This window comes from Colossoma macropomum, unplaced genomic scaffold (assembly GCF_904425465.1).
Source record: "Colossoma macropomum unplaced genomic scaffold, Colossoma_macropomum, whole genome shotgun sequence".
Classification (NCBI taxonomy): domain Eukaryota; kingdom Metazoa; phylum Chordata; class Actinopteri; order Characiformes; family Serrasalmidae; genus Colossoma; species Colossoma macropomum.
The window spans coordinates 29952059-29966701 of NW_023494794.1; the positions used below are offsets into that span (position 1 = coordinate 29952059).

The 14643-nt window shown below is 39.7% G+C and overlaps 1 protein-coding gene across 1 annotated transcript; it reads left to right on the plus strand.

Annotated features, from left to right (window-relative positions):
- The first annotated feature begins 9616 nt into the window (after positions 1-9616).
- On the plus strand, positions 9617-12481 carry sat1a.2 (spermidine/spermine N1-acetyltransferase 1a, duplicate 2). The gene is made up of 6 exons (XM_036580862.1): positions 9617-9834; positions 10171-10222; positions 10743-10826; positions 11409-11510; positions 11654-11694; positions 12127-12481. The coding sequence occupies exons 1-6, from the start codon at positions 9769-9771 to the stop codon at positions 12292-12294; spliced, it is 513 nt and encodes a 170-aa protein (XP_036436755.1). The 5' UTR covers positions 9617-9768; the 3' UTR covers positions 12295-12481.
- Positions 12482-14643: the final 2162 nt, after the last annotated feature.

Sequence of the window (14643 nt, forward strand, 5' to 3'; positions counted from 1 at the left end):
ACATAATAGTATCTGGTGCGCACCACAGTGTCAAGTGCGCACCTGATAGTATCTGGTACAGACCTAACAGTATCTAGTGCTCACCACATAGTATCTGGTGTGCACCTAATACATAATGGTGCTCACCACATAGGATATGGCGCTCATGTGATAGTATCTGACATGCACATAAAAGTATCTGGTGCTCACCACACCAAAAAACCCACGTCCCCTCAGGGGCTCCATATGATTTTGTTCTTGCTGATGAAAACTGCAGATCAGATCTGGTAATCTTACTACTGCAGTGTGTTTTAAGTGAGAGTTATTTGAATCCAGGCTCAGAGCGTCACACAGTGGAGCTGATGATCAATCATGAGTCTGTAAACGCTGAACTGAGAGAACAGAGGGGGGTGAATGAAGTGGTTCCTCTGTTACTCTGGACATTTTATCCCCACAGGTTTTGGAATCGGCTCAGAAATCCTAAAACACCTCAGTGATGTGAGTATCTGAGATAAAGTGACTCTGCAGCCTAGTTTTTATCTGTACTTTTGTCCTTTACTTATTTTTATAGATAACAGTGAGCTGAGCTGCACACAGAAACTGCAAACTCAAAGCCCACAGTCGGTTTAAAAAACTTCAGAAACAGAAGTGCAGGTGCAGTGTTGTGTGAACTGCTCTAAAAATGACTGAATATGTATTTTTCATCTTAAATACAATTTATTCTTTCCAAGACAAACATAAATACTAATAATAATAGTAATAAAAAGTTCACGCATGTAGAGAAATTCATGTCCCATCATTTGCCTTTTTTGACTGTGTGGATCATATGAACATTATAGAGCGCTTTTTAAATGAAACAGTAGAAGCCATATCGCCCCCTACACTTCCTGTGGTGTATTACAGTCTGTCAGAGTGACCGTGTGGATCATATGAACATTATAGAACTTTTTAAATGAAACAGTAGAAGCCATGTCGCCCCCTACACTTCCTGTAGTGTATTACGGTCTGTCAGAGTGACTGTGTGGATCATATGAACATTATAGAGCTTTTTAAATGAAACAGTAGAAGCCATATCGCCCCCTACACTTCCATCATTTAAATAGTCTGCATGGTGAAATGGTTCTTCAGATTGATGGAGAATGTGTTGTATATGGTTCTATGTAGCACTAAAACAGTTCTTCTGTTACGATGTCAAGCAAAAAAGAACCCTTTTTGGTGCTATATAGAACCATATACAACACATTCTCCATCAATCTAAAGAACGATTTCACCATGTAAAGAACCATTTAAGCATGCAAATGGTTCTTTGAGTCTTCATAGTTCTATATAGAACCACTGTCTTGACTAAAGAACCCTCAAAAACCATCCTTTTTAAGAGTGCAGCATTAAAGCAGTAATTTAATTACCCTAAATGTCGTCAATCAGCCAAGACACGTTGTGTCTGAAGTTTGCTTCTTTAGTTTTAGCATTGAAACTATGAGGCTAATGTAGCTAACAAGTGATAGCATTAGCATGGTGCTAACTGCATGTCTAAATCATGTCCTGTTTTACACTTTTTACATAAACAGCAAAATAGTGTAAAACAGTTTTGCCCAGGAGGAGCATTAAAGATTCAGAGGGTGAACCTGTGGAGATGATAATGTAAATGATGTATAAAGACTGTAAATAACTGTATATTATAACATTGTGTACAGTTTTGATATTATTAGATGTATTTTTTTGTACTTGTATGCTTGTATATATTATTGTGCTGCTTCTACATGTTTAATTCTAGCAGATAATAAATAATTAGACAATATTAATGGTGCTAATTTTTATTTGGGAAAATGAATGGAATTAGAAAACTAATCCACTGAGAATCGCTCAGCACTTCACCAGAGCTGGTGTATGAGGAGTCTGGCCTCTTCCTCTTTCCCCTGTTATATCAAAAACAGGACTGCAAACAGTAGAGGGCGCCTGCGAACGAGTCCTCAATGAATGGGAATAAATTGAGCTAAATGGCTAAAAATGAAAAGTTAAATAGTTTCTAATCAGAACTTTCCTTTAATTTTAGAAAGTAGAAGGATGGATTTCACTAAAACAGTAAAGAAATCTCACCTGTATGTTTCCTTTACTACAGCAAACGGGTTTTGGGCAGCAGGACGCTGACATTACTGTACTGAGTGCTGATTGGTCAGCATTACTGCTGCTGAGTGCTGACTGGTTGGTGAGCGGAGCAACTTATTGGCTGTTCGCACTCACTGACGTCATGAACGTACATGAGGCGCCGTTTTAAACTCCTATAACTCGAGTTTAAAAGCTCTTAAAAATGTTAAATGTAAGTTTACTTAATACAATTCAACACTAAAATGTTGATTAAACAACCTGTGTATTTGTACTACTGCTACACTCTTAAAAAGATGGTTCTTCAAGGGTTCTTTAGTAAAGACAATGGTTCTATATACAACCATGAACACTCAAAGAACTCTTTGCATGATTAAAGTGTTCTTTGCATGGTGAAGTGGTTCTTCAGATTGATGGAGAATGTGCTGTTGATGATGGTTGAAAAGTGTTCTGCTGCTGTATACAAGCTTGTCATTGTAACTATAGAAGAACTATTTTTAACTAATTTAGGTTCTATGAAGAATGATCACCAACAGTACATTCTCCATCAATCTGAAGAACCACTTCACCATGCAAAGAACCCTCATGTTGATGGTTGTTATGACCCCTGGTCATAATATACCTTTTGTGTGCCTTGTGCTGGTGTTTTCCCTGTTGTGTGTCCCCTTATGTGCAGGTACATGATTGGCCAGACGGGGGCGCACAGAGGTATAAGAGGTCGCCGAGTACTTTTACCAAAGTCTAAATAAACCTGCAGTTTGCTAATTTAAAAGGTGTTTGGTCTGGCAGCAGGTCTGGGGAGAGAACCCACTCTCATTCTCTGTTACGGCCTGACCCTAGACCGGGCCGTAACAATGGTTCTATACAGAACCACTGTTTTCACTAAAGAACCCCTGAATAACTATCTTTTAACTGTGCACTACTACTATAAATAATAATATTAATTATTTCTTACTTTCTTGTTTATTTCTACATGTTTATTTACACCCACACACACACACACACACACACACACACACACACACACACACACATTTTCTAAACTGCTTATCCTTCTGGGTCGCAGGAGGAACTGGAGCCTATCCCAGCAATCACTGGGCGGAAGGCAGGAAACACCCTGGACAGGCGGTGACAGTTTTTGTGGTGATCGTTTTTATTTCTTTCAAAATGGCCACGAGTGTGACACTGCAGGATCTGAAACTAGAGCAACAAATAATATCTTCTTAAGAGAAGTAAAGATACCAGAATGGGTTCTTTGTGTGACACAAAAGAACAACTTTTGGTTCCCTGAGAAATCTTTCAGTGGATGGTTCTTAAGATAACCGCTGTTATAAAGGACGTGTGTGAGTGTGAAGAACCTCCGCGTAACAGAGATGCTCTGGGTTGGTAAAGATCCTTTATATTATGAGAGGCTGACTGAAGCCACTCTGACTGACTCTGTATACATCTTAACCTCTCAGTTATAAAGGGGTTTTGATAAACAGTTCCTGGCACTCTGACGTATGTTCACTGAAGTTCAGCTGCTCTGGAGGCTTGTCAGTCCTGCCTCACACTCCCTCAGCCTCAGAGGAAGTGCGTCAGCATGGATCATTTCCTTCTCTCTGTTCCTGCTGATCTGACAGCAATGCTGATCTCTGTGTGATGTAATCTTCCTCAGCCTGCAGCTGCATTTCTGTAAAGTTTGGTTTATAAAATGGATATTTATGGTCCTAATGTCTGATAAGCTGAGCCATGTTGTAAAATCCCATTCAGAAATCTGATATATCCATATATGCACATATATCATAAAGGGTCAGGTATGTATTTCAAAATATACGGTCATATGTGTAGTGTGTGTGTGTATATATATATATATATATATATGTAAGTATCAAATATTGGACATATGCACAGTGTATGCATCATACATATATGTCTGAGGAGGTGGAAAACACATGCATAATACATGGATCATACATATTCTGTATGTCAGACATGTCAGATACAAAAACATATTTTTTAGAGCCAAAAAATCAAAAACGTATAAAACAACAAGCACAGCTGAGTAATATATTCCATCTCTAATATATAAATAAACAATGTTTTATATCACATATTGTCATAAATATTCACATATATGTTTGTATATGTTGAAATATGACTGAAATATATGTCCCATATTTGAAATCCATATATGTATGTATATATATATATATATATATATATATATATACATATATATATATATATATATATATAGCCCCCTTTTACCCTGTTCTTCAGTGGTCAGGACCCCCATGGACCCTCACAGAGCAGGTACTATTTGGGTGGTGGGTCATTCTCAGCACTGCAGTAACACTGACATGGTGGTGGTGTGTTAGTGTGTGTTGTGCTGGTACTCCAGCAGCACTGCTGTATCTGATCCACTCGCACCAGCGCAACACACACTAACACACCACCACCACGTCAGTGTTACTGCAGTGCTGAGAATGACCCACCACCCAAATAGTACCTGCTCTGTGAGGGTCACTACTTTTACAAAGTGTTCTGCCCAACGTTGCTAACAACTAGGCTAAAAGACTAAACGACAGCGTAAACAGCTCGACTCCAGCCTAAACAGGCTAATCTGCTCCTCCAATAATAAATGAACTGACATATTTACTGAATTATTCATTGTTAAACTGCTAAATCAAAAGCAGCTTCAGTAGAGTCAGATTTAGTAGTATCAAGTTGCACTGTTAGCTTAATGCTAATACAACACAGGAAATCACATAGAGGCGCTAGCGCTACAAAGAACTGTTAAATTCACTGGGGAGTCTCACTCAGAGTGAGAAGAAAAATAATAACATTTCTATTAAATGTACATTTACTTGATTTAACCGAACACAAATATTTAACACTGTGTTTATAGTATGACGACTACTAATAATAATAACAATAATTATAATATTAATAAGGGTTTGTGGTGGCAGAGCCTTAAACCCCCTTTACATTATGCAGAGGTTCTTTAAACTTTATAAAGGTTCTTTACACACTGGGCACTTCACAAAGAATAATCCACTGAAGGGTTCCCTTGTGGAAATTCCAGTAGAATACCAGTTAATACCAGTTGGAAAATCCATTCATCTAGGACTCTAGTGGTTCTTCTCTAATCTAAAGAACAGTGTTTGGTTCTGTTTTGCAGCGTTATTTATAACAGCATGTTCGGGACGCTGGCGCCTCCGTTCAGTTCACTCGTCTGCTATCAGCTTATCACCTGATAAACTGAGCTAGAACGTCCAGTAAGTGCTGAGATAACAGAGTCTCTCACTGCTGTACAGCATGTTAGATGACATGGCACTGCAGGCATGCTGGGTAAATCAGGTTCAGTCCTGCAGGCTGAGCTGAGCTCTGATTACAGCTGAGGTCAGCAGAATAAAGTTCAGCACTAATGAAGTGACTTCACTCAGGAGGAGCTCAGATCGTCTGCAGACCAATTCCAAAATCCACTCTGCTGTACAGCATCAGAATCTACACTCACCACAAAGGCTGTCTAAGATGACCTAAAGGGCCTGTATAACAAAAAAAATCACATTTCTTAAAATAATAATATTATTTTAAATATGATGTGGTAAACTTGAGCCTACAGCAGTTTAGTCCCACCCACAACAGATATAAGCCATTAGCCAATCATATCAGACCTCGTAAGTTGTAAGCCAATCATGTCAGATCCCATAAGTTATTAGCCAATCAAATCAGACCTCGTAAGTTGTAAGCCAATCTTATCAGACCTCATAAATTGTAAGCCAATCATAATAGACTTCGTAGGTTGTGAGCCAATCACATCAGACCTCATAAGTTGTAAGCCAATCGCATCAGACCTTGTAAGTTGCAATGTCCGATCCCATAAGTTGTTAGCCAATCGCATCAGACCTCATAAGTTGTAAGCCAATCATGTCAGATCCCATAAGTTATTAGCCAATCAAATCAGACCTCGTAGGTTGTAAGCCAATCATTTCAGACCTCATAAGTTGTAAGCCAATCATAACAGACTTCGTAGGTTATCTGCTATCAGATAATCCAACTAGTTTGAGAATTTGAAGAAAGTTCTTCATAGTGAGAGTGAGAGAGTTTGAGAGTAAGTGTGAGAGTGTGAGAGTGAGAGAGTGAGAGTGTGAGAGTGTGAGTGTGAGAGAGTGTGAGAGTGAGAGTGTGAGAGTGAGAGAGTGTGAGAGTGAGAGTGTGAGAGTGAGAGAGTGAGAGAGTGAGTGTGAGAGAGTGTAAGAGAGTGTGAGAGAGTGAGAGAGTGTAAGAGAGTGAGAGAGTGAGATAGTGTGAGAGTGAGAGAGTATGAGAAAGTGTGAGAGTGAGAGTGAGAGAGTGTGAGAGTGAGAGAGTGAGAGAGTGAGAGAGTGTGAGAGTGAGGGAGTGTGAACGGGCGAGAGAGACAGAAATAACACTTCACAGCTCTTTATGTTCTTTGTTTTTGTATTTCTTTTCCGTATTTGTTGTACGTTGTTGTTTACAGTAAGTTAATTAAAAAAACGCCTACAGATCAAAGTCACACTCTTCCTGAGACTGAGCTGATCTATAATCTGTGTGTTTATTAACATATTTAGGGCTATACAGCTGATCTAAGAGAGGAGACAGCTCTGCTGGACCTCAGTACCTTTGATCTGTGTCTGTTGTGAGTGGATGTATAGAGTGGAGTGTTTTAGTGTGCCAGTTTGACCAAACAGATATTTTGTGATTAATATTCTGGCTGTCACTCTAAAACTTCATGATGAACAGACATTTTGGAGTCATTAAAAATTCTCCTAGGCTAGGGGTCAGCAACATGTGGCTCCGGAGCTGCATGCGGCTGTTTTACTGCCCTGTTGCGGCTCCACAGCAGAATCAGATTAGTAGGTAAAATTAAATTAATCCTCCTTTACAGTAAAATAAAGCTCTGCTGATCGTTCAACACAGTTTAACAATAAATGGTCTTAAACTCTGGAGTTAATGTAGAACTGCTAATTCACCCTTTAACCCTGAAGATCAGCCCAGACTGCTGGTCATCATAGCAGACAACAGTCTCAACAACAGTCTCGCCTAGATAGTAGCTAACGAAACGACAAAGAGAGAGATTTAAGATGAACATTGATAATTTAGAGATGAATGGATTTATTTGTGTTTATAATCTCTCCAGCTGGTTTCCTGATACGTTTAATCTGCAATGAGAAACTGACAAAACTGAAGCTGCAGTAAAGCCTCTTGTTTGAATTCTCCCGTTCCACCTTAAATGGTGCAGCAGTTACACTTTGGTGCCTCAGGCACCATTTAAGGGGGAACAGAAAAAAACGAACAAGAAGCTGGCGAATGAGAAGCGACTTCAGCCTCATAAAAGGTCGAATGTTGAGACATTTGACAAGATATTACTTTACTTTTGCAGAAAAGTTTCCTGCCAGAGATGCGAGAGAAGCAGCTACAGCTGAGCTGAAGCTCAAAGCAGAGCAAAGTAAGTCTGAGTTTTTGTTTATACAAATTTTTAGCCTATACTAGAACATCAGCACACACTGAGACACATTTACAGCCATACAGCCATAATCATATTCTAAATATGTCCTGTTATCTTCCTGCACCCTGTCTGCTACAACACAGCACAGCTGCTGTCCAGCTTGTAAACACAAAACAGCTTCTTAGGCCATGAAATCATCTCACTTTGTTCCGTTTCTGCGGAAACCTTTTGATTATGATTGCTACTCCAAGGGTCCCGGTCAGTCTGGAGGCCGAGACACTTTAAGGGGCGTCCGTGCTGAGGAAACACAGGAAGTGAGGTCACACTGTTATATATAAACAGAAGTTCCTTTCTGTTCCATTCAGCTCCACTGTTGATGTGCTTTTCTTAAACCCACAGCTCTAAAAACCCACAGATAAAACAACAGAAAAGAATATCAAACAAATGATCAAACGTCCATAAACACAGTGGGGTCCACAAGTCTGAGGATAAGTGTTTCATTACGAATTGTACAGCGTAACAATCTGAGTGAGCAGTAGAATCTTTGAAGGTTCAAAATGAATTTCAGATGTTTGTTTGTCACCTGTTTGCTTTAATGATGACCGCGTGCACTCGAGCTGACACTGATCACGAACAGTGACCAAAGCCTCTGATCAGCAGACCTGATCCACCTGAGAGTCGTCTGAACACGAGCTTCACTGGAAGATGATCATTGCTACACACACACACACACACACACACACACACACACTCACAAACACACACACTCACAAACACACACACACACACACACACACACACACACACACACACACACACACACACACACGTATGTGTATCGCTGTTATCAGAATAAAAACTCATTTCTCCAGAAAGGAACTTTACAGGAGAAGGAATTATGTTCCTAACTTTTAATGTAAGTAAATGAATAAATAATTTTTTCCAAGTAATTTCCAAGTAAATTTTATTTTATTTTTTTATTAAATTTTATTTTTTTCATCATAAAATTTTGAAACATCATAAAGGGCAACTGGCTTTTTCAAATTATGCCAAAAAAATGATATACGGCAAAAATGGAGATATGAGGTTTTGTCTATATATATATATATATATATACATATAGACACATAGAGAGAGAGCGATAGATAGATAGATAGATAGACAGTAATTTTTCATCCAAGTAATTTTGGGACGTTTCTTTTGGTCAACACACAACAACACACACTAACACACCACCACCACCAGGTCAGTGTTACTGCAGCGCTGAGAATAATCCACCACCCAAATAGTACCTGCTCTGTGAGGGTCCATGGGGGTCCTGACCACTGAAGAACAGGGTAAAAGGGGGCTAACAAAGTATCAGAGAAACAGATGGACTACAGTCTGTAACTGTAGAACTACAAAGTGCACCTATATAGTAAGTGCAGCTGATAAAATGGACAATGAGCATAGAAACAAGGAGGTGGTCATAATGTTATGCCTGATCAGTGTATGTGTGTGTGTGTGTGTGTGTGTTTGTAAGTATATATATTTACACACACACACACACACACACACACACACACACACATACGTATATATGTATGTATGTATGTATGTATGTATATATAGACAGAAAGCTCTGCCCTCCACAGCCTTCCTCTCTTTTTTGCCGTGACCTTCAGGCCACATTGTCTGTTTTATTTCCCTCCAGTGTGTTAAGCTCATTAAATAAACAGTGAGTGTGTATTAAAGCGCAGGCGTGTGTTCTCTGTAGAGGGTGTGTTAACTTATTCACACCTCAACAACACAAAGCCGCACTCTGATCGTCTGTCTGGGACTGTAACTGTACTGACCGCTGTGATCTGACCCACATTATGGATCTGAAAGTGAAAGATGACGTAATAATCTCTGTAAGCTGGACTGAGCCGGACCTGAGTGACTCACTGGGAAACGGACCGAGTTGGGCACCGGAAATGGCGTCACGCACGCACGCGACAACTGGGAAGGAGCGTGAGGCGGGGCGGGGCGGGGCGGGGCTGCTGCGATGTGACGTCACCGAGCACGGTGTATAAAGTCGTCAGGGTGCGCGTGGCTCAGGGTCAGTGCAGTCTGCATGTATTCCGGGCTAGTCCGCGTTGGTCAGTCAGCTCGCTGCCGGGGGAACCCAGGGGCCGAATGAAGAAACACATCCTGCTTCTGTTCACCTACAGAGGACTGAAGAGGAAAGGAAAGAAGAGCAAGAGGAGAAAATGGAGCAGTTTATATTACGGAACGCAGAACCAAAGGACGTCTCAGACATACTGCGACTCATAAAGGTGCTTATTACTCATTATAACTGCTTTAATAGACGACACAGAAATACTGCGACTCATAAAGGTGCTTATTACTGTACTTATTGTTCATTATAACCGCTTTAATAGACGACACAGACATACTGCGACTCATAAAGGTGCTTATTACTCATTATAACCGCTTTAATAGACGACACAGACATATTGCGACTCATAAAGGTGTTTATTACTGTACTTATTATTTATTATTACTGCTTTAGAAGACGACTATAAAATATTCTTCTATTTAATTTAGAATGTTGTATTTAAAACTAATGATTTCTTAAACAATGTCTTTCTTTCTTTCCTTCCTTCCTCCAGGAACTCGCCAAGTTTGAGGAAATGGAAGAACAGGTCGTTCTGACCGAGAAAGGTGAGATAACAGTTAGCTTTTTCCCTCCACCCGTATTCAGCTTTTTTTCTACCCGTATTCAGACAAGCGTTCTACTCCACCCGTATTCAGACCAGATCGTGCTTCCCTACCCGTAATCAGGCAAGATTTTTTTCCACCGCCTGTATTCAGACAAGCCCGGCCCCTCCTCCGCTCTGATTGGCTGGTAGCTCAGCCTCAGTGTCTGTTTGCGGCTCCAGAACTCCAGCTTGACTGAAAACGGGTGGACGTTAATGAAACGACAGATGAATCTTTTCATGCTGTTTGGAATCAGTTTGACGTGCCTGGAAATAAATAAAAAATAAATAAATATCTGCCCATTTGCCCTGTTTTGGTTTGTAAGGGTGAAAAAAAGACTATTCCTCAAAATTGGAAGTAAAGCAAAACAGCGGAGACCCTTTTCTGATCCACTTTCTCTTGAGATCCATTAAAACACTGGATTTTCAGTCTGAAATGTTGCTGTAGTGAAACTCAGGCTGACGGATTCTGTTTGTCGCTGCAGAGCTGCTGGAGGACGGCTTCGGAGAGCATCCATTCTACCACTGCGTGGTGGCAGAAGTACCTGAGGAGAAACAGACCCCAGAGGGTAACACAGCTACTGTACTCAACCCACACTCAAAGGGATAGTCCACCAAAAAAATCAGATTTACAGAATTTCCTCCGCAGCCCAAATACAGATCAGCCAAGACATGTTTTGGTGTCTGAAGTTTGCTTCATTATGTGTTAGCATGTTAGCACTGCAGCTAGAGGGCTAATAATGGTTGGGCTTGGGGGCGGGGGCGGGGGTGGATAGGGGGTATTTTTAGTGAACTTTTCCTTTAAGTGTCTTAAGTTTCCCTTTCCAACTCAGGGGTCAAACAAAGGACAACCGAAACAATTTCTCTTTACCTGACTAATTCTGAGTCAGACACTGTTTTTCATAATAAAAGTGAAGATTTTCTTAGTTGGTTTGCATATTAATGACTTTATTATGAAGAAAATAATATTACACGTACATTTGTGACTGTAAATAATAAATAAATAATAAATAGCAATGTAAATAATAGTTAAACCTGGTTTGTGTTTAATGTGCACACATTTAGTAATTGTTGTAGCATTTCTTTTCTAAATGTACCCCAGGCTGTGCTTGGTATCCGTATGTGAACTGTGTTGTTCTTGGTGTGTGCAGGTTACAGAGTGGTTGGCTTTGCCATGTACTACTTCACCTACGACCCCTGGATCGGGAAGCTGCTCTACCTGGAAGATTTCTACGTCATGAAGGAGTTCAGAGGTAATCCACGCTCTGCTGTCATATCAGAACCTCTTCTGTGGCCTTTAATGAAAGGCCCGCTCTCCATCACATTACTGATAAATCTCTGTACAGCTGGAGTTTGTCTGTATATCTGAGTTTACTCTCCTGTTTTGGTGTTTCAGGTTATGGAATCGGCTCTGAAATCCTGAAGCGGCTCAGTGAGGTGAGTTTTACACCTTCCTTACCTTAGCATTAGCATCAGCTTCACATATACAGAGAAATAAAGACCATTTTTGTTCCTACTTTCTAGATATATGTGTATATATGTATAGATACACTGGAGCCCAAAAATCTGAGACCACATTAAAAATATTAAAGTATTACAGTCTGTCAGAGTGACTGTGTGGATCATATGAACATTATAGACCTTTTTAAATGAAACAGTAGAAGCCATATCGCCCCCTACACTTCCTGTAGTGTATTACAGTCTGTCAGAGTGACTGTGTGGATCATATGAACATTATAGAGCTTTTTAAATGAAACAGTAGAAGCCATATCGCCCCCTACACTTCCTGTAGTGTATTACAGTCTGTCAGAGTGACTGTGTGGATCATATCAACATTATGGATCTTTGTTTTCTGTGTTTTTCCTGCAGATGGCGGTGAAGTGTCGCTGCAGCAGTATGCACTTCATTGTGGCCGAGTGGAACAAACAGTCCATCGAGTTTTATAAGCGGCGCGGAGCTGCTGACCTCTCGCATGAGGAGGGCTGGAGACTGTTTGAGATTGGCAAGCAGAGTCTGCTCAAAATGTCCGCAAAGTAGAGCGACCGCAGCGGACAGTGACCGAATCTTGCCCAGCTTGACCTCCATCTGTTTACTGCTCAGTTTTACTTGTTCTCTGTGTTCAAAACCAATAACGCAAACATTTAATCCTTCACTGTGATTCATTCTTCACTATTTACTTGTGTGTGAACTTGTTATTACTGTAATAAATAAGTGTTAACAGTAACTGACTTGTATTTAATTTTCTTGTGTGTTGGTAACGTATTTCCATTATTTCTGTTATTGTACTGTAAAACAAATTGTCATTTAAAAAAAACCTCTGAATTCCAAAAATAACTATTTTCTGTAGCACTTCGTACATTACATGTATGGACTGCAAAATTCACCTGAAAAATAGTAGCAGTGGTAATAATAAATATAATGGAATATATGGGGTGCCCAAACTTTTGCACACTATATAAACTGTATATACTGTATATTTGGGCATAGAGAAAGTTAGAATTATAGCTGATAAATTTTGAGCAGGATGAATATAGCAACATATAAAATGAAAATGAAAAACCCACCATATTTTATCATATTATTATTATTATTATTACTTATATATTATACATATATATTGCATTATATATTATATATACTGTATTATATATATATTATTTTTTTCTATTTCAATACATTTTTAAACTCTTAAAACTTCATTTGTACTTTTTTTAGCGTGTGAAGATTAGATTAACTGACAAGTCAAATTGCATTGACTGGTTTTCTGTGGGATTCTTCCTATAATGTAATCAATCAATAAATAAATAAGGTTTTATATTCCAGCTACAGCTATTAAACAAGCTCTAGTTTAAAGCTACACTGTGTAAGTTTTGGGGATTTGGAGACCTCTATGGTAGAAATGTGTAACTGCACATGGGTTGTGCTTCGGCCCTGAGTGGATGAATTCAGAGAGAACTCAGTCTAAATTTGGTGAAGCGTCTCTGAGGATCTGAGTGAACCGTCATCATCTTCATCAGTGTGATGTTGATTCTGAGATCATCTGAGGCCGAAACATCGAGCCAGACCTTCTTTTAGAGTCTGTGTGTGACGTTAATACGTAAAGACGTACGACGTGGTGTGAAAAACTCGTGTTGACCGTTAAATGATGATTTCAGGCTTTACAGGCGACTCACAGCAGTGCTGCTCACCATATTTTAGTGTTTTTATTCTCCTCTCTCAGTAACGACACTACTTTCAGTTTAAATCACCTAAAAGGCAAATCTGCTGTGAACAGCTTGATAAAAGCTTGTGTTACTCTTGTGTTGTTCACACAGCTCGGCGGTCAGAGCAGTGTGACTGTACTGGAGCAGGTGGTGTTTTCACTATAGCAGTCTGACTCTCTCACTCTCTCACTCTCTCACTCTCTTGATGTGAGACTGTTTTGCAACAACCTCATGAGCTCAGGACGTCCATTTCTGGACTGAACTGGTTCACTCCGCTTTTTCCATGACTAAGCAGCCTCAGAGCGTCTGAGGCCTCCGTCTGCTCCTGACACAGGAAGCGCTTCTCTAAACTCAGCACGACTCAGACTCAGAAAAGCCCACACTGTGGACCAGAAAACAGAAAACTGACCTTTACTCTCCTTTTCAAAATAAGAGTTTGACGTAGTACACAGCTCAGCCCATACACAGAAACTTAGCTGCAAAAACAGCCTGTTTTCTCTGTTTTGCCACAAAAAGCAACACATTTACAGTTTTACAGGCCAAATCACATCATTTGTTGATCTTTGAAGTGAAAGGAAGTAAACAAAACATTTTGCTGCTGTTGGAACAAAACTTTCTATCTCCATTTTGGTCGATTTTGAGTTTTTGTGAGAATTTGAAAATGCCTGTTGTCCTTTACATTGTGTGTATATTTCATATGAATGGACTCAAAGAAACGACCCAAAAAGATGTGGAAAAAACGTCTGGTTCCATTGACTTACATTAAAAGTAGAGTAGGTTTTTTCCTTTTCCTGTAAAGTTACCATTTTACAGATACGAGGTTTTGTTCCGACAGCAGCGACATGCAGCAAACTGTATAAAAAAAAAACTTTGCTTGATTAACTTTAAAGGTAATAGTAAGTGTGGTATGTGCAAAAGTTTGGACACCCTACTAAGTCAGTGCCGGCCCCCTTTAGCAGAGATCACAGCCTGTAAATGCTTTTTGTATCCAGCTTAGAGTTTTTCTGTTCTTATTTTAGGAATTTTCACCAGCTTTTCCTTACACAGCGCTTCGAGTTCTGCAATATTCTTACATGCAGAGCAGCGAGGAGACTATGGTCATTCCAAACACTTCATCTTTTAATTTGATTTCTTATATGATTCAAAATTATTACTTATTATTTCTTGTATTACTGTTAAGCTT

What these genes read in the sequence shown, in the direction of transcription:
- sat1a.2 (XM_036580862.1), top strand. Translation starts at nt 9,769, where the DNA reads ATGGAGCAGTTTATATTACGGAACGCAGAACCAAAGGACGTCTCAGAC. An exon ending in ACATACTGCGACTCATAAAG is followed by an intron (nt 9,835 to 10,170) that starts GTGCTTATTACT and finishes TCCTTCCTCCAG; the next exon opens with GAACTCGCCAAGTTTGAGGA. An exon ending in CGTCATGAAGGAGTTCAGAG is followed by an intron (nt 11,511 to 11,653) that starts GTAATCCACGCT and finishes TTGGTGTTTCAG; the next exon opens with GTTATGGAATCGGCTCTGAA.